Source organism: Protopterus annectens, chromosome 17.part0 (assembly GCF_019279795.1).
Source record: "Protopterus annectens isolate FY-2018-M chromosome 17.part0, PAN1.0, whole genome shotgun sequence".
NCBI classification, from domain to species: domain Eukaryota; kingdom Metazoa; phylum Chordata; order Ceratodontiformes; family Protopteridae; genus Protopterus; species Protopterus annectens.
In genome coordinates, this window is record NC_056751.1 from 585225179 (window position 1) to 585247964 (window position 22786).

The 22786-nt window shown below is 43.2% G+C and overlaps 1 protein-coding gene across 1 annotated transcript in view; it reads left to right on the top strand.

Moving 5' to 3' along the window:
* Positions 1–22786, top strand: part of PPP1R12C (protein phosphatase 1 regulatory subunit 12C) — a gene marked incomplete in the record, with an annotated part of 1670410 nt that overhangs the window by 340522 nt on the left and 1307102 nt on the right. The window contains 1 exon segment of the mRNA XM_044059211.1: positions 22310–22398. Coding sequence (XP_043915146.1) covers positions 22310–22398 — 89 coding nt within the window.

Sequence of the window (22786 nt, forward strand, 5' to 3'; positions counted from 1 at the left end):
CAGCACTGGTACCCACTATTGAGGAATATGGCCCAGGGCCCACCTTGGATTTTACCACAAATTGCCCATTTGCTCACACAGCAAAACAATCAGATTCTTCACAGCCAACTCAAAACCTTAAATCTGGCTGCATGGAAAATCACCTAAGCATCCAGCCAGCTCCTCTTTCCCAAGCTAGGAGGCCCTGCACCAGGAAGGCCTATTCGGATAAATGGAAAAGGTTTTGCGCCTGGAACCAAGCTAAAGGCCAAAACACATTTCAGCCTCACAAGCCTCGGATTCTACAGTGTTTAACTGAGATGTTGCACAAAGGACTTTCTTTTTCTTCCATTAAAATCCATGCATCAGCTATTTCAGCCCACTACAACACGGATCCACCCTTATTTTCACATCCACTTCTAAGGCAGTTCCTCAGAGGGGCAAAAAACATTAGGCCCCCCAGGAGAGCACCTACACCAACATGGGACCTCAATTTTGTTCTGAAAAAACTGACGCTACCTCCCTTTGAACCAGCTTTTTCTGCAGATCTACAGTTTCTATCATGGAACACTGCCCTGCTGCTAGCAATAACTTCAGCTAGAAGAGTCTCAGAGCTGCAGGCACTAATGGCAGTGGAACCTTTCCTCATTTTCCATCAAGACAGAGTTTCTCTACGAACTAATCCTTCCTTCATGCCTAAGGTGGTTTCCAGTGTGGCTTTAAATCAAACCATCCACTTACCCACCTTCTTCCCAAATCCACAGAACAAAGGAGAAAGACTCCTGCATTCCTTGGACATTCACAGGCAACTTCATTACTACTTGGATAAAACTAAGGCTTTCAGAAAATCTGATCAGCTCTTTGTATCCTATGCTACAGCTTCACAAGGGAAGGCCATATCAAAACAGGCCATTTCCAAATGGATAGGACATTGCATTCGTTTTTGCTGTACCCATCATGGAAAACCAGTACCTGCTACCATTAGGCCCCACTCTGCCAGGGCAACAGCTACATCTACAGCCTTCCTCAGGGGGGTTCCTACCAAGGAGATTTTGGAAGCTGCAACTTGGAGTTCAGTACACACCTTTACCAAACACTATCACTTTACTATGACTAGAGCTGGCTTCGCCACTGCAGTTCTGCAGGGCCTTCTAGCCTCCTCTAACCCTCTATAACTCCTCCACCCATCCTTAGCTTTGGGATTCTACCCAAGTGTGATGACTGCAGCAGGGTAACACGATGAACATAGTACAGTTTTGTACCGAACATAAATGTTGATGTTCGAGTGTACACCCTGCTGCAGTCCAGGTTACCCTCCATCCATCCCCTCTGATCTAACTGGCTAAAATCTCTACAATACCTTCCTGATGTATTTGCTTATAGCTGGAGGGATTTTGTGTTTGTGCAAAAATTACTTAATTTGGTACTAATTACTGACCACCTTTTTGGGGGTACCTGACATCTGGGGCAATAAAAACTGAAGAAAACGGCGTTGGATGCATTATATATACCCCTGGCGCACTGACGTCAGGGAAGAAGCGACAGCAACTGACGCCGGACCAAGACTTTGGAATTCCGGCCGACTGACGACAGGATAACCCAAGTGTGATGACTGCAGCATGGTGTACAATCGAACATCTACATTTATGGTAGGTACAAAACTGTACTTTCTCTTTGAAGAAGGGATTTGATTTGATGTAGTCACTTGGTTTTCTTTGGAAACAGAAGATGACCCAAGATACTTAAGATATCTTGACGACATCTGTGAAGGTTTGTAGTCTGAATTCTGCCTTGGACATGTCCTTGATACTATTTTTTTGTACATTAGGTCTGTGTCTGCACAGGCCTAAGCTGTTGCGGCTGGTATTCATTTTATGCATTTTAAATTTCCAGGAAGGGGATATTTAGCACTATGCGTTGGCAAAGCTGCACTACTTGGCTTTAGAAGCCAGATTGCGTGAACACTACCATCGAGATAATTTTTATATTTTGCTCCAGTGGCCCCTCGTCATCACTAGTAATGTAGCTGTCAGACCTCTCAGTTGTCCCTATTTTGAAGGAGCATTCCTGTTTACCCCTGCACAGGATGTTCCTGTCTTTGGAGGTTATATCCCCGTTTTATAACTCAATTTACCCCTTCACACAGTTTTCAAAATCTACCTTAACACATGATTTCTGAAGCTGTCTAATGCACAGAAAGCCACACTGCATGACCAACGTACATCTCTTCTTTTTTTTCTCTCACGTAAAAGTAAATGACTTTGTGTGGTAGAATTTTACAATACAGTTAAAGTAGATTTGTGAATTAAGTATTGGAATGTTAGGTTGATGTCAGCAGCATATATTATTGCAATAATTGCATGGATATCATTATAGACAGAATCTTAATAAAGTATTGGTAAAGAGATGGGGAGAGAGAGAATACTATTGGGCCAAGGATGTAGCATTGAGGTACACCTGGTGCTTGAGGTCCTGGTCCTGTTTCTGAGAAGGAGTTTGCATTTTTAAGTCTGTGTGAAGTGAACCTTTTAATATTCCATTTGTTACAGCAAGTTTTGTTTAGTGTTGATGAAAGTGTGGTGGGATTTACAGTGTTGGTCAGCACAACAGTTTCTGTAATGCTCTTTAGCATGCATTAACAATTGGCCTAAACTTGTTAGGGGAATAGGGTGAGGAGATTTTAGGCACTAGAATTGTGTGTATGCTTCCAGCTGTGTGGTATATTACCTGTAGTAAAAGTAAGGTTGAAGATGAGAGTGAAGGGGTTTAATGATGCATAGTATTGACATGCTTATGTAGATCTTGGTATCCTGAGTATTTTGTGTTCATTGTTATGTAGTAATTTATTAATTTTTTTCTCATAGTTTTGATTTGAAAATTTGGGTAATATTTTTTTTACATTTTTGAGTTATTTGAGATATGAGGTATTTTATTTTGGAGTAAAGTGGTGATATGATTTTTACTATCCTTTAGTAATTCTTTAATGCCAATCACATTGATTACATCTGAGAGTTCTCCATAATATTTTTTGATGCCATGTTTGGACCCAGTTTATTTTATGAACATATTGCCATGACTTTATTAGTGGTTGCTCTGCAGTTTGCTTCAAGGGGCTTATATTATTGGAGTTTTTGCTTGTTTGCTGGGGGTGCTATTCACGAGTGCCAGACATTATCTTGTAGTTGTAGAAAGATTGTGTATTGCTGCAAGATTTGAGCATTGTTGTGCATTATACTGCACTGCGATCTCCGCAAGTTGAGTTACTTGTAAAAGCTAGCTGTTTGTATTTTGAACCCTTTCTGAGCTTTTACTGTTGTAACTTCATTCAGAGTTGTGGCAAAAATGTGAACTACTGCCAGATTTGAGCCTCATTCTGTCATTTATTTCAGCATTTTTAAATAAACAGCATTACTGGTAGCTTTCTGCATAGCCTGGTGCTAAGTTTAGTTTGTGGTGGGATTGTAGTAGTGGCAGTACTGTTAATTCTGCTTCAGGATTTGTGCTTCAGCACATTTAGGTTCATAGGTGAATACTAGGCTAGCTGCCCTGGTGAGCCATTTTAAGCATAGTCACTTTCTCTCAAATGTGAGAATCAAAACCCTGTACCTTGTGTGTGCAAGTTAAATGCCTTAACTATTATTCCAACTCCCAACCCAGTTTTACTGCAATGGTCTTCTTCATATCATTTATCTGCTTAAAGTTGTATTCCAATGCCTTTGTTACTGTTTTTCCCCATTTTCTTTGTATTTTCCTCAGTCCCTACTGAAACATTAAGCTAAAGTTTCTGAAATTCTAACGTAGAACTAGAACTCCAGTACTGAATCCCTCTCTAGGAAGTCTGCTTCTTGCTGCTGTCTCTCTGGCTTTTGCCCCTTATGGTAATCGTTTTTCCAGAGCTGCTTCTTCGCCTCTTTCATTGCCCTGCAAATGCATAGATAGTAATTTTTTCTATAAAACCTACCCTTAGAGCTAAAGCCTGTAACTTGGTGTGGCTAAAACAAGGCCATTGCGCTGAGACGAGCTTAAGGCAGCTAGTTAGCACTATCAAACCTTAGCACAGTCTAACATAGTCTAGTGCCTAACCTCAGAGACCACGCAAGAAGACCTCTGTATAACCCAGTCTGCAACCTAGTGACCCACCCAAATACAGGTCCGGACAACATGGATATGCAATTTCCAAATGTCTCCTTAACCAGCTTGGTATATATAGATATCTTCAGGTAATGTAGCAATTGTCTCATGCTCACAGACAACCATTTCTTCCTGAAGGAAACAGTGTGTGATAGATGCACATATAAAATTTCACTGGAGGCAAAAATCTGGCATACATAAAAGGTGGCACATTAGCCATGACTGTTGCCATAGGGGACTCCATTGTATGATATGCAGGTGCCCCACTCACCAGTTTGAACAAGGAGTTTAGACGATAGTTAGTTGTTTATCGAGAGCCAGAATCCCCAAAGTTATGCACACACTCAAGTCACTTCATCACAGGTACCAGTATGATTCTGCCATAGTTCATGTGGTTATTAATGGCCTGAGACGCGTCTCCCTGGGCAATATGAAGCGAGGCATTATTAATATCTTGACTGAAATCACTGTTGCAGTATTCATAATTAATGAGTTATCAGTGCTAAAGTCCAGCTAGGGTAATAAAGCTTTACTTTCCCAGGATCTTACATCTGACATGTGACCTTAACTTGTAAGTATAGGGGTATATGGGAGACCTACGAGTGTAATTTCTCATGCTCTCTTTCTGCACGAAAGCAGGTCGCACATCCCTTGGACTGATTGTTTGGGTTGTTTGTATTGCTGCTTCTAATAAATGGGTAGGTTCCCCATTGTGAAACCTTCCTTTGCTTTTTTGAAGTGTTTTTGCTTACTGGTATTAGATGTCATCTAGGAGGGGTAAGTGCGAGTGTTTTAGGCAAATGCCAAAAAAAAAAAACAAAAACACTTGCATATCCAGTGATGTGAGAGTGTTCAATCTCGCCGTTTGTTCTTACACCTGGGTTCGGAGCCGATCCTCGGCTCCGTGTCGGCCGCTTGGCAAAGCTCTGCATCGAGAAGAAGCCCGAGACCAACCTATCTCCCACAATCCCCCTCTGCCTTTACCTCAGATCTAGTTTGCCACTGCAACGTTCGCATCATTTTTGATGAGCTCGGACCACCTCAAAGCTAAGATTGTTTTATCTAATATATTTTTTGGATAAAAATCTCTCTTCTTTCTTACTTATAGTTATTGTGTGTGTGTGTGTGTGTAGTGTATCGAGGGTTTCTCGAGTTCGTATATAAAATTTATATACTTATTTAAAGTTAGTTCCCTCGGGGCCTACCCCACCCTTTAACTTTTATACAGGATTTGACTTTACAGGATTTGACTTTTAACTACAGTATTTGACTTTTATTACTGGATTGGACATTATTACTGGCTATTACACTGTTTAACTTTTTGGATTTGACTGTACTGTTAACATGTCTGAGAAAGCTAAATCAGGCTTCAAACGGTGCCAATGTGGACAGAAAATGTCTGTCACAGATAATCATAGTTCCTGCGTCTACTGTCTTGGCCCTCTCCATCTGCAAGAAGACTGCTCCATCTGTCATTCTTTCAGTGGAAGGGTCATGACAGATAGGCGCAGGAAACTTATGGATAGAGGCATTTTGAAGCCTGCATTCCAAGAGGCTCTGGATGCATCGGACCAGACATCTAAATCCTCGAAGGAATCAAAGACGTTGGAGCCCATGTCATCGGCTCCGAGCTCTTCATTTAAAGTTCGCTCACCGGTTCCACAGACCTCGGGGCCGAGTGTTGAACTTTTGTCAGTTACCGAGCCTCGAGTCTTGGAACCGGTGACGGAGCTTCCTCCTCCTGTACTTTTGAGGTCGGCTCCGTCTTCGATTCCTTCGACGCGTTCTTCTAGGCCCCTCTCCGACACCAATGTAGACCGCGTGGTGCAGAAATTGATGGAGAATACGGCCTTGTCCAAACTCATCTCTGTCTCCTCCCAGTTGGTGTTGGGACTCTAAGGCCTTCCCTTATCTCCATCTGTTCCTCCTCCGAGGCCTATCCAGTCTTCAGAGCCGGGAGAGGCTGATCTGATGATTGTGGAGCCCTCGGTGCCGGAACCGTCTTTTTCTTGGTCGGCACCGTTCACCTCGACTCCGACGGACCCAGCACCGGAGTCGCTGAGCCGAAGATCCATCCTTGGATCGGGGACCGAGAGTCGGACCGATGTTTCGGTTCCGACTCTCCCACTCGGAGCCTCGGCTCGGATTGACTCTGCTCCGTCCTCGGGGTCGATGCCATCGGTGCCTGTCTCGGGGATTCCTCAGTTTTCTTCGGAACCGAGGGATACCTCGACTCGGGACCCGGGGGCCTTCTACCTCATGAGGAAGGTGTTGTCGACTCAGACAACCACTTCGGCAGAAACAGATTCTCCTTCCCATAAGGGTCCGTTATCCTCCTCTGCACCCACGGCTACATCTAAGTGTCGAGCACCAGTGTCTCAGCCACCCTTAGAGGGTGCCCCCTCTTCCTCGGAGGCTTCATCGGATGCTCCCCCCGAGGAAGTTCCGAGGAAAAGATTGTGTAAGAGGAGACACTTGGATTCTCCACAAGAATCCTTGACATCGGACACTGACTTAGATGAGTCAGAAGGGTCCCCAAAATCACCCTCAGAGGATGTCTCCTTTTCTGACATTCTGGAGATCCTAAAACAGAGAGGTGATTGGCAAGCCCTACCCCCTTCTGAGGATGAGTCAGTCTTGCTGAAGGCATTCGGTGCTCGCCCTTCCTCCTCCTGGGTCACTCCGCCCTTCGATGAATTGATGGAATTGATTGCTCGGAGGGCGTGGGAGACACCTGACACGGTGGAGCCAGTCCCTAGAAAGCCTAATAAATATATTACTGCCCCACAAGACAAGGCTTATCTCACAAAGGGAGTTCCAGTGGACGCTATGGTGGTGGCAGCGGCCACGAAAAAGGAGATGTCTGAATCTTCCTCATCTGTCCATCCGCCTAACAGAGATTCTAGGACTATGGACAGGTATGGGAAGCGCATTTTTAGTTCAGCGGCTTTTTCCATGCGATCCCTGAACTATTTGACCCATTTCACACTGTTACAGAGGGATCTAATCAAAGAGTTGGGAGATACCCTCCAGGGTACTACAGATGCTGCTGTCTCGGAGAAAGTTACAGCACAACTCAATACCCTTACATCTATTGCAAACTCGTCCATGAGGCTGATCTCATAAGGATCGAGTAGGGCTGCGGCTTCAGCGATTGCTTTTCGTAGACAATCCTGGATGCTCTTATGTTCCTTTGCGGAAGCCTTCAAGTCTTCCTTTACTAACGCCCCATTTGATGGTGCCACTCTCTTTGACCCAAAAGTAAAGGAGACAAGTAAAGTGTGAGCAAGAAAGAAAGACTCTGTCTGCTGTCGGAGTCCGTTTTTCCACCCCATCCAGACCATACCCCAAAGGGCAACGTGGTGGAAAAATGTGGTTTCGAAAACCCCAAGGCTCTTTCCCAGGCACACAGGGTGATGCCCCCCCTAGAGGCAGAGGAGGGGGCAGAGGTGGAAGACGTCGCCCTGGCGGCAGAGGGGGTCCGCAAAACCAAGGTGACAGGGATACACTCCCCGGGAAACCTTTCCAGCACTCCTGAGAGGAGGCCCGACTGTCCTGCTCTGGAGGCAGTCGGGGGTCGCTTAGCTTTATACCCTCAGGCCTGGCAAAGTCTTACATCAGACAATTGGGTAAAAAGCATTGTTACCAGAGGTTACAGAATTCCTTTCCTATTGCCCCCAATTCCACAGAAAAGACTCCCAGATGTACTGCCCCATCTGCGAGGCCCTGCAGCTATAGAAATTTCAAAGCTGCTAGAAAAAAGAGTCATCCAACCAGTCCCAGCGGACCAAAGAGGATTCGGAACTTACTCAAGGTTCTTTTTAGTTCCAAAAAAGACAGGGGACTGGAGGCCAATTCTGGACCTAAGCAAACTCAATACCTTCATCAAGAAAGAAAAGTTCCGGATGGTCACGCTTCAATCGATCCTTCCATTCTTCACATCAAAATGGCCAGGGCATCCAGGGATCACTTGCGCTTCCGGCTGGGAGCCAGTCACTTTCAGTTTCGAGCCCTGCCCTTTGGTCTGACCTCAGCCCCCAGGGTTTTCACCAAATGTATGGCAGTGGTAGCGTCTCACTTGAGACGCCTGGGATTCCAGGTGTTTCCATATCTGGACGACTGGCTCCTTTCTGCCACCACCGAGCGTCGACTGATTCAGGCCAGGGATTACACACTACAACTCTGTGTTCATCTCGGAATTTCCGTAAATTTCGAAAAATCTTTATTACAGCCATCACAGCATATCTCATTCATAGGAGCAGAATTGGATACGCGTTGCTTAATCCTAAGGCTTCCTCCAGAAAGAGTAGCCTCCCTACAAAACCATATATCTCTTCTCCTATTATCCAGAAAATCCCCAGCAAAACTGGTTCTGAAGGTTTTGGGTCTCATGGCAGCCTCCCTCATTGCGATACCCTTGGGAAGACTGCACATGAGAGTTCTTCAATGGCTACTGTTTGCACAATGGTCCTTCCAACAGTTACCCCTGACGCATGAAATTCACATCACGAACAGTCAGGAAATCCTTCTATGTGGCACACCTCATCACGAAGGGCTTTTCTTCCAGAAAAAAGGAGGTCATTGTCCCACTGTACTCATCCCTCATTAGACCCATTATAGAATACAATGCCCCATTTGGTATGTACCTCTCAAGACATCTGCAACAACTGGAAAGGCCTCAGAAATACCTCACTAAAAGAATCACAGGCCTAAAGCAGATGCCCTATGCTGACCGCCTTAAAAAACTCCAGCTATACTCTGTCGCATATCGTCTACTCAGAGGCGATCTCTGCTTAACATACAAGGCCATGTCAAACCCAGAGCTGTTGGACATGCTACACTTAAAGAAATCCCAATCCCTCAGAGCTACACGCTCCAGGGATCTAAACCTTGTCATCACAATAAATAAAACATGTTGGAGGGATAGGTTCCTGACCCAGAGACTCCCCAGACTCTGGAATAGATTGCCCATACATGTCAAGCAGAGTGCCTCTTTGGACCTCTTCAAGAGGAACCTTGACGATTGGATGGGAGAAAGGAAATTCACCCCAGGGATCACGTCAATCGCCCTGCTAGACAGGGGTCCAGGAAAGTAAATAATGTGGGAAGAAATATTCAGGGAATTGTTATGGCTAGGCTTGAATAGGCCCTAGGGCTGATAGCCTAGTACTAACCTACGAACATCTGCAAATCGCACCTGTCTTGGTGGCTTCAGACTTGCAATCTCTCCAGTGGAAGACCATTTGTGCTACCCACGCCGACAGCTACGGTGACCACGGGCGCTTCCTTGATAGGGTGGGGGGGCATCTTTCAGGGACAGACAGTCCAAGGCGAATGGACCAAATTGGAGTACAATCTGCACATCAATGTTCTAGAGATGAGGGCAGTGTTTCTAGCATTGCAACACTTTTCTCCCCTTCTTCCTCTAGGGACCATTGCAGTTCAGTCGGACAACATGTCCGTAGTCTGGTACATAAACAAACAAGGGGGAACCAAGTCTTATCAACTATGCAGAGAGGCCATGAGAATCTGGCAATGGGCAGAGTCTACTGGTCACTTTCTGATAGCAACGCACATCCCGGGATTATCCAACGTCATAGCAGACAGGTTGAGCAGAGCCATCCTGTTACCTCACGAGTGGTCCCTCAAACAATCAATTGCGAAGGAAATTTTTCGCAAGTGGGGCCAGCCTTGCTGCGATCTGTTTGCGTCTCCAATGAACGCCAAATGCAGAAGCTATTTTGCCCTATTACCCCCTCCAGGGGAAGTCCCCAGGGACACTCTGGTCCACGTTGGCCCCCGGGGTCTCCTGTACGCTTTTCCTCCTATTCCCCTGATTGCAAAATTTCTACAGAAAGCCAACAACCTGCAAAGGACAATTATCCTCATTGCCCCATTCTGGCCTCGTCAAATTTGGTTTCCCTTTCTTCTAGCACACCGAATTCGGGAACCCTGGATCCTGGACCCGGAGCCGGATCTGCTGACCCACTCGTCAGGGGCTCCTCACCCGTCGCTACTCTCCCTCAGACTAGCAGCTTGGCTGCTCCACTTCCCTTCTTAGCCAGGTCTGATCTTCTTTCCCCTGCAGTTCAAAATATTTTGGTGGCTTCTCATAAAGCTTCCACTACAAAGATTTACACTAGTAAATGGAAGCGTTTTGTGCACTGGGCAACTACACAACAATTGGATCCCGTAATAGCCCCTCTTAACAGGGTCTTGGAGTTTTTAGCCGAACTATTCCACCAAGGAGCTTCTCCTGCCACTTTGAGAGTGCAATTGGCTGCCATTTCAAACTTTCATGTGGGAGAAAATGGGGCTCCTATTATGGCTCATAGACTTTGTAAGGCCTTTCTAAAAGGATCTTTCCATATTAGGCCACCAGTTAGAATTCCTACATCACCTTGGAATTTGAACCTTCTTTTATCACAGCTAATGCTACCACCCTTTGAACCAGCCTCTTCCTGTCCTTTGAAGTTTTTGTCATGGAAGACCCTCTTTCTGGTGGCTATCACATCGGCCAGACGGGTATCGGAACTTCAAGCTCTTTCCATTAAACACCCTTATTTGATTTTTCACCCTGATAGAGTATCTCTTCGCACTAATCCATCCTTTCTTCCCAAAGTTTGCTCCATTAATAATATTAATCAGTCCATTGAGCTCCCCACCTTTTTCAAGAACCATTCCAATAAGTTGGAATATATGTTACACAAGTTAGATGTTCATAGACAACTCAGGTTTTACTTGGATAGAACAAAGGATCACAGAAAAACAGACCAGCTCTTTATAGCCTTTGCAGACAGCAAAAAGGGTATGGCAGTTACGAAACAAACCCTTTCCAAATGGCTTTCCGATTGTATTATTTTTGTTTATACTGCCTCTGAGCAAAATTTACCTGTCAAGCCCAAAGGGCACTCTACAAGATCAGTATCTACATCCCTGGCTCATGCAGCCCACCTACCGTTGGACACTATTTGTGCAGCTGCCACTTGGTCTAAACCACATACATTCATTACTCATTACAAAGTAGACAGGATTTCTAGGGACAGGGCAACCTTTGGTTCCACTGTGCTCAGGAACGTTCTCCCATGAGTTCCTCAGGAACATGGAGCTAGGGACGCTACCCAGGTGTAAGAACAAACGGCGAGATTGAACACTCTCACATATAGAAGTTATGTCCTTACCATAACATTCCATGTGGAGTGTTCATCTCGCCTTTGTTCTTACATTCCCACCCTCCCACCCTCAGGAAGAACATCCAGTTTAGGTGTCTGGTTTGGTTCTCCCGCTTCTGCCTTGTTCAGTTGTTGGGGCTGTATTTCAGCTATGTTTTTTTGCATGTATGTGTTATATTTTCTTCCATTGACTTCTGGTTTGCTTGCAAACTAGATCCGAGGTAAAGGCAGAGGGGGATTGTGGGAGATAGGTTGGTCTCGAGCTTCTTCTCGATGCAGAGCTTTGCCAAGCGGCCGACACGGAGCCGAGGATCGGCTCCGAACCCAGGTGTAAGAACAAAGGCGAGATGAACACTCCACATGGAACGTTATGGTAAGGACATAACTTCTATTTTTTTTCTGGTTTGGAGTGCAACACTACTTCAAGACCTGTTCCACTTGCCGATCTGTACCCAAGATGTTGCAATTCCATTTGTCCTTGCAATACTTTTTTGGAGACCAAATTTCTTAAATGCTTGGCCTACTCCAAGATGGAAAATTCCACTTCCCCAGATGTACCATTACCATTTAAGAAGAAGCTTTAAAAGAACTAGGCCACGATAGACTGCAGACAACTTCTATTAACCTCCATACCAGAGGAATTACCCTTCCCTGAAAAACACCTCTTTTGTTAGAAGAGATCCTAGGCCCAGTCAGAAACACAAGAAGGCCCCCATAAAGACATTTCCAGAGAAGTTGGAGAGAGATTCCTCCTCTTGGAGGTCTCTCTTTGGAGACGAATCTCTGCAACGGTCTACAAAATCCACTCACTCTAGACCTTCACCTGCCAAAAAGGCTCACCCAGTCAGTCTCCACCTGGAAAACAATTACCATAGACCAGTGGATGCTTTGTGTTATAAAAAGGGCTATGCCATCTCTTGAATGGAAATCTCTCCTCTAAATGGCATGCCACCCCCACCCCACAACCATATCCACCTGCTTCCACTTATCCTACAGGAATTTTATTTATTTTTATATATTTTACATTTGTTTACCAGGATAGACTACTGGGCTAGTAGCCCATTTTCAGCGGAGGCCTGGGGAGAAAAGCTCCGTAGATAGTAACATAAGTAGTAATTGGTTATACAAAGATAGTAGAACATTGGTAGTAAAAAGCTAAAACATTGATAGCAAATATTACCCACACATTACAAAATAAAAAGTATGTGATTACATATGAACTACTGTAGGACACTGATAGTTGAGTAGGGAGTGAATGAGAAAGAAAGGGAGGTGGAAGGAGATTATCCAGGTGTAATACAGGTGCAGAGTCAGTTATTGAAGAGGTATTTTGTGAATTGCAGACTGACAGCATAATAGCACAGTACAGCAGGAGTTTGTAGGGAAGGACTTTTATTCCAGAATTTTCTTGGTGCCAAGGAAAGTAGGACGATCCTGGGAATGTACAGCTTTGGTACACTGGCCAGATGTCCGCTGTGATGACCCATTCATTATGAATATTGCAACAGTGAACAGTAGGACATTAACTGTTGCCTTAAGATGTCCTCACATGTCAGTGTTGCAGTATTCCTTACTCAAGGGCGATCCAGCCAATATACCAAAGCCTTAGGATTGCTATATGTCACACACATGCTCCCTGCTCACTGCATAGGGTGTAAAGGTGGTGTACGGACATACCTACCTCAGAACATCTTTACCACCAGTCAGAACTCTCCGTCATCTGCTGGTTACCAAGCCATTTCTGATAAGTACCCCATTGGAGTTTTTCTTATCTTTGGTTTCTTTCCTTTTGTTGTGAGATTATATGACATCCAGAAAGAGAAAATGCCAATATGAGAGACAAATTCCCCATAAGGACTGTCCCGAGCAGTGTTTGCTTTGCTTGGGTGTTTCTGAAGACCATAAGTCATGCCTGATTTGTCAAGCATTTGTCCCCAAGTCTCTTCATAATAGTCTCTCATCCTTGTCTGTCTACCTTGAGAACCAGTTTCTTAAGTTGTTGGCACAGGGCACAGTGGTGGAATCATCCTGGCCCTAAGGGTCAGCTGTTTGCCAAGAAGAACAACAAAAAAGTCAGGTCAGATTTGGCTGCTGTACCACCTTCCCCCAGGCGTCTGTCTCAAGGTTGGTGAAAGCCCAGAGGATCATTTCATTGCAGTGACCACTTCAGAGATTGGTCACGAGTCTGGTTTCTCGCACGTCCTTGGATGCTCTGCAGATGTTTCTTATGGATGTTTAGGGAGGACTATGGCTGATCATATCTGAGAGACTGAGGTGTTCTGCAGATTCTTGTTAGAGGAGATTCCTGCTATTGCTGATTGAGTGTAGGCAAAAGTCCAAACCTCCTCAGATCTTTAGGGATGATGTCCCTCTGGGGAAAAAAAAAAAAAGGCAGAAAATAAAATGTTTCCCCTGCTCCTAAAGATCCTCAGCATGAATGGCAAGTTTTCACAAAAGGATTATTTAATCCACTCATGGCCTTGAAGCCCCCTCAGGGAGTTTTTGTTCCTGCTTCCCCTTGGTCTTCTACTCCTCTTAAGAGGCGTAGGGAGCAGGACTGTTCCAATGAGGAATTGGACTCTGAGGAAGAGTCTTTAGCTTATTCTTCTCAGATTAATTTGCCATTAGAATATGTCCAGATTTCCCTTTGAAGAACTTTCTTTTGGGGATACTATATCTCATATCTCAAATGATGACATTTTTTCAGTTGGACTGTATGCAGGTTTCCGATGTCCAGAAGAGGTATTATGAACTCCTCCAGATGGAGTCTCCTAAGCCTTCTGCTGTCTTGTTGGACACTTTTTCAGCAGCTTCTCGGGCTCTTGATTCTCAACCCCCAGCTCATAAAAAAAGTGATAGGTTTTATAAGGTGCCTGATAGTTTCCATACAAATGTCCTGAATGCAGTCCCACTTAAAAATGTCATCATCTGAGATATACTTTCTGCTTCTTCAGACAAACCTTCCAGACTGTTGCCTTCTACTAAATTGCTTCTGCCAAGGACAGTAGGATCATGGAAAGGCTGGGCAAAAAGGTGTGCACTGCTGCTACCTTGGCCTTTCGTGCTCATAACCACCAGCCCCATATGACCATGTATGTTTTAGCTCTTTTGTCTCAGGCTATTCAGGTTATTTCTGACCTTCTTGACTCTGAGGGGAATCTGTGACTGTTTCTCTGTTGGGCTTCTCTTCTCTGGTGGCCCATCATTCTGTTAAATGCAGTTATGATGCAACTGATGCTTCTAGACCTGCCGCCTTTGGTTCTGTGTGTTAAGACATTATTGTTTGCTTAGCCTCCAGCTTTGCCTGATATTAAGGCAGAATTGACGGATGCTCTTCTTGACAATAAACATCTCTTTGTTTCTGCAGCTGCTGAACTTTTTAAGCCTGTACAGGAGAAAAGCAAGTCTTACAGGTATTGAAACATGTTTTTGCTTCCCCGTTCCAAAATTTCAGAGGAAGTTATCCTTCTAAGCCTGGCTTTGTACGTAGACCGTCTCACTCTCCTCCCAAGGGTAAAAAAAAAAAAAAAAAGAGTTCTAGGAGGGCTCCCTCTGCTAAACCTACTCTGACTCCTACTCAGACAAGACGAGCTCTGTCTGACTACCTTCTTCCCTTTCTCCTAAGTCAATTTCCTTTATCTCTTCGTCTTTCCCTGTTCCTTTACAATTGGTTAAGGATCACTCAGGATTTTTGGTTTCTCTCTATCATTTGTCAGGGGTATTTTGTGCTGTGGAAATCCCTTCCTCCTTTTTTGGGCAATCCTCAACCTCCTCGGGAACTGCAGCTCTTTTTTTCTATGTGTATTTCAGAGCCTTTTGTTTCAGGGTAATATCCAAGCAATCTCTGCTTCTCAAAGGAGAAAGAGGCTTTATTCCAGAATGCTTCTGGTTCCCAGGAAAGAAGGCACCTGGAGACCCATTCTGTCTTTCTCAGCTCAACACATTTCTAAATGTTCCTTCTTTTTGAATGCTGCCCCTTCAGACCGTGTTTCCTCTTCCACACCCAGGCTTTCCTAGTCTCTCTGGATCTCAAGGATGCTTATTTGCGCATTCCTATTCATCCCATTTCAAGAAATTATTTCTCTGTTTCTTCCTTGCATTTTCAGTTCTGTACTTTGCCTTTTGGCCTTTCTACTACTCCAGTGGTATTCACCAAATGCCTTACTCCTGTGATTGCCTTTCTCAGGATGAGGGGATGCAATTTTTTCCTTACCTGGATGACATGCTTATTCAGGCTTCCTCTATAGAGAACCTGCTTCAGCACCTCCACTATGCTGTTTGCCTCTTTCACAGCCAAGGGTTTACAGTAAATTTCCAAAAATCCTTCCTGATTCCTTCTCAGGATTGTTTTTCTCGGGTGTAGGCTCCTGGCCATTTTTATGCTGACATCCCTACCTTTTTTCAGTGCCTTCCTCCTCGGGTCTCTGTTACAGCCAGTGAATTTCTAATGGCTCCTGGGGTACATGGCTTCCACCATTCCTATGCTTCCACTAGCCAGGCTTGATATGAGAAAACTATAGTGGTTCCTAAAGTTAGTATGGCTTCAACATTCTCATCTTTTGGACTTTCTTATTCCTCTTCTTCCATGCCTCAAGCTACAGCTTCATTGGTGGATTCACCAACTCTCTCTCAACCCAGGACTTTCTTTTCAGCCCCCAATCCCCTTTCAGGAACTCTTTTTGAATGCCTCAAACATGGGGTGGGGGGAATTCTTTCCGCCCTCTAAAGGTTCAGGGCCTGTGGTCCTTTGTCAGAGGACAGACCATATCAGCATCAGAGATGATAGCTCTTCAGATTTTCCATACTTTTTTTTTCCAGGGCCTCTCAAAATCTTTACAGGCGATACCACAGTGGTATGGTACTTTAGCAAACAAGGAGGAACACGGTCCTACCTCTTGTGCAAATTCACTATTCATGTCTGGGATCTAGCTGTCCAGTATCGGGTGGCTCTTCAGCCTGTTTATATTCCTAAAGAACAGAACATTGTGGTAGATTCTGAGTAGTCCACAACACAGAATTACGAATGGATGCTTCACAGAGATGTGTTTCTGACACTGTCCCACCAGTGAGGTACTCCCCCTGAACAGACAACTTCCTGTCTTTTGTATCAGAGTCATCCTCTGGTTTGGAAGGTGGATGCTCTTTATTTAGTGGAAGGGAATGTTTCTTTATGCCTTCTCTCCCCTTCCTCTCACACCGAGGATCCTGTTCAAGCTAGAACAGAACTCTTCCAAACTCTTGTTGGTGACTCCCTTTTGGCCCAGACAGCATAGTTTCATAGGTTAGTACTAGGCTAACTGCTCTTGCGAGCCATTTTAAGCCTAGCCAATTATCCCCTATGAGATTCAAACCCTGTACCTTGTGTTTGTAAGGCAAACACCTTAACCATTAGGCCACCCACCCACCCTTGAGTTCCCTCTTGTACACCTAACCAAGGGCAATCGCCACAAGTTGCCTCATTCGCACAAGACAAGGGTCTCTTATCCATCCTCACTTGTCTTCACCTGACACTGTGAGGTAATAGGGTTTTGATCCCTTTTAGGCACATTTTTTTCTGAGGATAAGATTCAGGTTCTGCAGGAGGCCCGGAAACCCAGTACCAGAAAATCTTGTTTGTCCAAATGGCAAAGATTTTCTGTTTAGTGTCTTTATCGTAACCTGGATGTGGATGTTCGTTTGGTTCTGTGTTTGTGTGAACTGCTCAATGCCGGGTTGGCTTATTCTTCTGTTAAGGCCCACTTTTCAGCTATCATTGCTTGCCTGCCTTATCACCTCCTTTAGCTTTTAGATTTAAAGGTAAACAATTTCTTAAATGCATCCTTCATATTAGGCCTTCCAGGAAGCCTGTTCTTTCTTTCCAGGATCTTAATTTTGTTTTAGAAATATTGAGCCAGGCTCCTTTTGATCCTGCTGCTTTTAGCTTCCTTAAGCATCGTTCTTGGAAGACTGTACTTTTGTTGGCCCTTACTTCTGCCAGACTGGTGTCTGAGCTACAAGCCCATATGGCGTGCTTTCCTTTTTTAGTGTTCCGTAAGGACAGGGTGTCCCTTCATATTAATCCGTTTTTATGCCTAAAGTGGTAAATGAGTGTTCTTAATTAGTCCATTCATTTGCCCACTTTTTTCCCTTCTCCGCAGTGTGTTAGTGAGAATGTCCTACACACACTGGATGTGCATAGACAACTCAGATTTTATTTGGATAAGACTAAGACTTTTTTCGTAAATCTGATCAGCTCTTTGTTTCCTTTCATCCTAGGTCTTTAGGATTGACTGTGGTCAAGCAAACTTGTTCTTCTTGGATTTGTAGAGGCTTTCTTTTTGTTATTCCTTTCATGGTAAGAGCATTTCTCCTTCTATTAAGGCCCATTCTGCTAGAGTTGTATCTTCTTCTGGTGCTTTTTGTGCAAGGGTTTGGATACTAACTTTATTCTTGAGGCAGCTGCTTGGACTTCTGTGCATATATTTACCAAGCACTACAACTTGGATAGAATTTCCAGCTCTAGAGCTGGTTTTGCTAGAGCCATCCTTCATGAGTTCCTAGAGGACTCTGCTTTTCCTTCCTTCTCCCTGTCTTCATTCTGAAATTTGGCAGTCTTCTCTTCTCTTGTAGTGAATACTGCAACACTATAAAATGTTAGGACATAGTGCAGTTCTGTAAGATCTTACCATAATGGTGAATGTCCTTCTCTTCACTTTTGCAGTATCCACTCCTTCTCTCCTCCCCTGGTCCTTTTCTCGTCTAGATCATTGATCACTGCCCTGTACAAATCCTTTGTCTTTTTCCTCACATATCCAGACCCCACAAATTCAAAGAATGCTGGAAACTAACTACCTTCACCCCTCTGACATTTAATCAAGCTCTCTCAGCTATAGATTGGTCCTTCCTTTTTACCTTGCCTCTTGATGAAGCTTTGTTTCAATTTAGCTTCATTTTCCTTAATACACTTAACTCCCTTGCCCCATCTGAGAACTGTTAGTTAAATCCCACAACTCCCCCTGGTTAACTCTGCTCGGTCTCTTGTACAAAAAACTGATTCCCTGGTGTAAGACTAAATCTCACTCAAATTTCCAGAGATAGAGAACTTCGTAATCTCACTAAAAATATATATTAATGATTATAAAAGAAACTTCTCCCAACAGTCTCAGACCACTCAGTCTAGAAATCCTAAAAAAATTCTGGAATTCTGTACATCAGATTCTCTATCCAGGAAATCCCTCTACACCTAATCCCTGCTCTAACAATACACCCTCTGAAACTGCATCTATTTTCAGTTTTTACTTCATTGACCCCATAAGTAAACTCATGCAGACTTCTAACCCATCACATTTCTTACCAAACACAGCTCCCAATCGGCAAAACCCCCCACTTCACACTAAGGCCATTTCCTACAAGCTACATTAAAAAACTTTTCAGACTTAAAACATGCTCCCCTTCAACTGATAATCTTCCATCTTTCTTAAAAACTGCTGCTACATCTGTAGCATACCCTGTCTCCATCCTCATAAACTGCTCTGTCACGGAATCTACTGTACCTACTCTTTGGAAAAAGTTCTATACTGTACCCATTCACAAAGGTGGAAATTCCACAGAACTTTCTAACTTTCGACCTATCACTATACTTTCTCCCCTCTCTAAAATACTCTAACACTGCATCTACAAACAACTCATGGCCCACCTCACCCAAGGGAACCTAATCACCCCTACTCAGCACGGCTTCCGCCCACATCATAGCACTTCTACTCTCATTTCCTTTACCAATACCATTTCCCTAGCCAGACATCATAAACTTGTGTCCTGTCTTTTCTTAGATCTGTCAAAAGCCTTTGATACCGTCTCCCATCATATACTTCTCTCTAAGCTACCCAAACTCAGCCTTTCCACACCAACAATCTCCTGGTTTAACAGATACCTTTCTGATTGGCAGCAGTGCATTAAATGGCTCTTTGCTCTTTCTCCCTATCAAAACTGGTGTCCCACAAAGCTCTATTCTTGGACCTCTTCTTTTTAATATTTTTACTAATGAACTACACAAATCCTGTCCCCAGTCTTATCTCGTACAGTATGCTGACTACTCGACCATTTTATATATATATAGCTGACAACCTTGCTGAGCTACTCTCTCACTCAAACATCTTTCAGCTGCACACAAACATGGCTTACTAGTAATAAACTAATACTCAATCCCAAAAAGACAAAACTACTTCTCTTCCTCCCAAAACCCCTCTACCACCTCAAGGCCTCATTTAGCATTTTTCAATTTCATTGAACAATACTAATATCACCCCTGTGAGTCCGACTAAACTCCTTGGAGTAATTATAGATTATCAACTGAAATTTGTAATACACATACATCACTGTATTAAGAAAACCCATGAAAAGCTTGGCTGTCTATATAGAAACAAAAGGTTCCTCACCCCTACCTCCAGAATCTCATTGGCCAATGCTTTATTCCCAACCTTTTTCATCTTTCACAAATATTTACAAATCTTCAGTCTTCTCTTCTCACTAAACTTGAAACTACCTGCAACAAAGTGGGTAGATTTGCTGCTAATCTGCCATCGAAATCACATCACTGTCATGCCCTCAGGTTACTTAATTGGCTATTCCCTAACCAGACTGAAAGTTATTCAATTACTTGTCCATTCCGTCATCAGTAAACCTCCTTCTTGCCCTAACATCTCCTCAATAGTTTCATTTTATATCCCTACTCGACCACTAAGGAGCTCTTTTCAATATTTGTTACAGATTCGTAAACCTAAAAAATTTGTTGGACTGAACCTTTATAGCTACTCACCCACCATTCAATGGAACAAGCCACGACCCTGAAATGCATACTTCAAGTCCACAAATTTAAGAGATCTCTCAAAGAATATCTAAACCACACTTGGATTTGTCACTGTAACCACCCTACCTGAATCTAGACCTTTACTCTTTCTCTTCTCCTCTCTTTTTACGCCTCTCTCCTTCCTAACCCTTTATTTTCCTTCCTTTGCTCTGTTTCCTTCTCCAACTTACCTGATTTCTTCTACCTATTTATTTACCTGACTCTGTCCTTATTTCCTTTTCTTTAGACTTTAATTTTACTATATCTTAACCTTCGAATAAATATACCTTCTGTTAACTAATTTGTTTCTAATTTATATACTGATTGTTCACTATTTAATATTTCATATGTCTATGCCACCAGTATGATTATCTTTTATTCTTTTGCTAACTTTTTTGTATTTTAAAGTTATCGTAACTTGTTCATTTATATACATATTTGTACTGTGGAGCTTTTCTCCCCAGGTCTCCGCTAAAAAAAGGGCTCTGTCCCAGTTGGGCTGTTCCATTTAACAAATGTCAAATAAATAAAATAGATGTACTGATTACCTCTTTTCTCCTTGGACTGACGTTCCTACTGGGGCTGTCAGTTCTGAGGATGGTATGTCTAGATGTCTCCTTTATGCCCTACACTATGTGACCACCCCAGCTGGTTTGATATGGATGATCTGCATCTCTCTCTCCCCCCAGTGGTTTCTGTATATTGGCTAGGACTTTTTCAGTCACCACAGTGCCTTTTTTAAGGTGGGGTCAGTCTCCTCAAATTACTGACATATCCAGTCACATTTTCAGCCATTTCCAATTGTTTACCAATATATGCACCTGTTTCTGTACTTCTTTGGATTAAACGGTTTCTAAAATGTGTTGTTCACATCGGGCCATCAAGAAAATTTATTCTTCCTCCTTTGGACCTGAATTATGTTTTAGAGAAGCTAACTCTCTCCTTTTGATCCAGCCTCTTTGACCTGTTTAACGTTATCTACTTGGAAAATTGTTTTGCTGGTAGTTCTGACTTCAGCAAAGCGAGTCTGAGTGGCAAGTCCTTATAGCTTCTCCTTTTCTGATTTTTCACAAGAACAGGAATTCCTTGAGGACTAATCCTGCAATGCCAAAAATTGTCAATGAAATAATATCCTGGAACCAGTCTTAACCTGCCAGCTTTCTTCCTCAGTCCTCAAAATAAATGAGAGAGAATTCTGTATTTGCTGGACATTCATAGACAGCTTAGATTTGTTGAGACAAAACTGATCAGATGTTTTAATAGTGTTATCTCTTATGTTAAAAATTGAAGTTGCCCTGCCTCGAAATTGACCATAGCCAAATGGATTAATTAGCCGTCTCCTATTTTTTTCCTTTCCTTGAAAAATCTCTTCCAGGCCAGATCAAAGCTCATTTTATCAGGGCTGTTGCTTCTTTGAGTACCTTTTTCAAGGATCAGGACTCAAAATATATTTTAGAAGCGTCAGCCTTTCTAGGGCCAGAACTGGTTTTGCCAGGTCCTCTCTACAAGGGATGCTGGACTTCAGTTCCTCCTTCCAGAAAATGTAAAAACTTTGGGGATCTTCCCATATGTGAACAGTACTGCAGTAATGTAAGATATAGCACAGTTTGAGAACTTACCAGAACAGTTGATGTCCGAATAGATCTCTTTCAGTATCTGCACCCTCCATCCTTCCACCTTATTTAATCTATTTTCTCTTTATTGTTGGCTGAGGTGGACTGCCTATTTTTTATCCACCCAACCAAATGTGGGTCTGGTTTCTTCCACTTTTTTTCCTCAGAGAAGTTCTGAAGAATTTTGTGCCCATATGTCACTTACGATACTTAAATGCACACTTTCTCATGTACAGGTAATGAGGCAGATGTATGGGTTGAGAGGAAGGTGCCCAAGTTTTAGTATACTGGCCATGCGTACATTACCTCTGGCAGGCTGCTTCCCATATGTGAGCAGTACTGGGATAGTGGTTTATTTTGACATTGACTGTTATAGTACGTTCTTAAACTGCTTGTGTAGGAGTTGTAACTTGTTACAGCTCTTATAGTGAGTTAAGTATTCTTTAAGGGTTCTTATACAAGTTGCGTATGTTGAGTTAAAAGCAGTTAGGGAATCCATTTGAATTGTAAATTCAGCTTTGACTGAGGGTACTGGCTGATATCACTTCCGTACAGTCCTCCTAACTTCCTGACTGATTTTTCTTTTGCAGTTGAGAAGTGAGAAAGAAGCTAATCAAAAACGGGCGTTGATCGATACTGGAAATGAGCAGCAGCTGATTAACACCAACAAGCACCGAAGGTACAAACTTCCCTCATTGAATTATTATTATTTATTGCTACTTCCATTCTTTTTTTTTTTTACTCTCTGAATTTTACTAAGTTTGTATTAGGTGTGTGCGGGGGTTCTGTTTCTGTCTCATGACTCTTAAGTCATGTACGTATTAACTTAAAAAGGCTAGTGGTGCAGATGTTGCACCATTTTGCCATATTTTAAATTGGTTGTATTTTGTCTGTCTCTCTATATTTTTAATCCTTGTTACATAGTGATGGTCAGTCTATTTGTGGGGTGGGCAAATAGCTTAAGAACTTAATTCGATAAACAAATGTCTAATTTCTGTATTGATTAATCTGTTGGTAATCTCTGCCTTTGTAGGCATTCTGCAGGCAACAGCATTTTATAAATTACT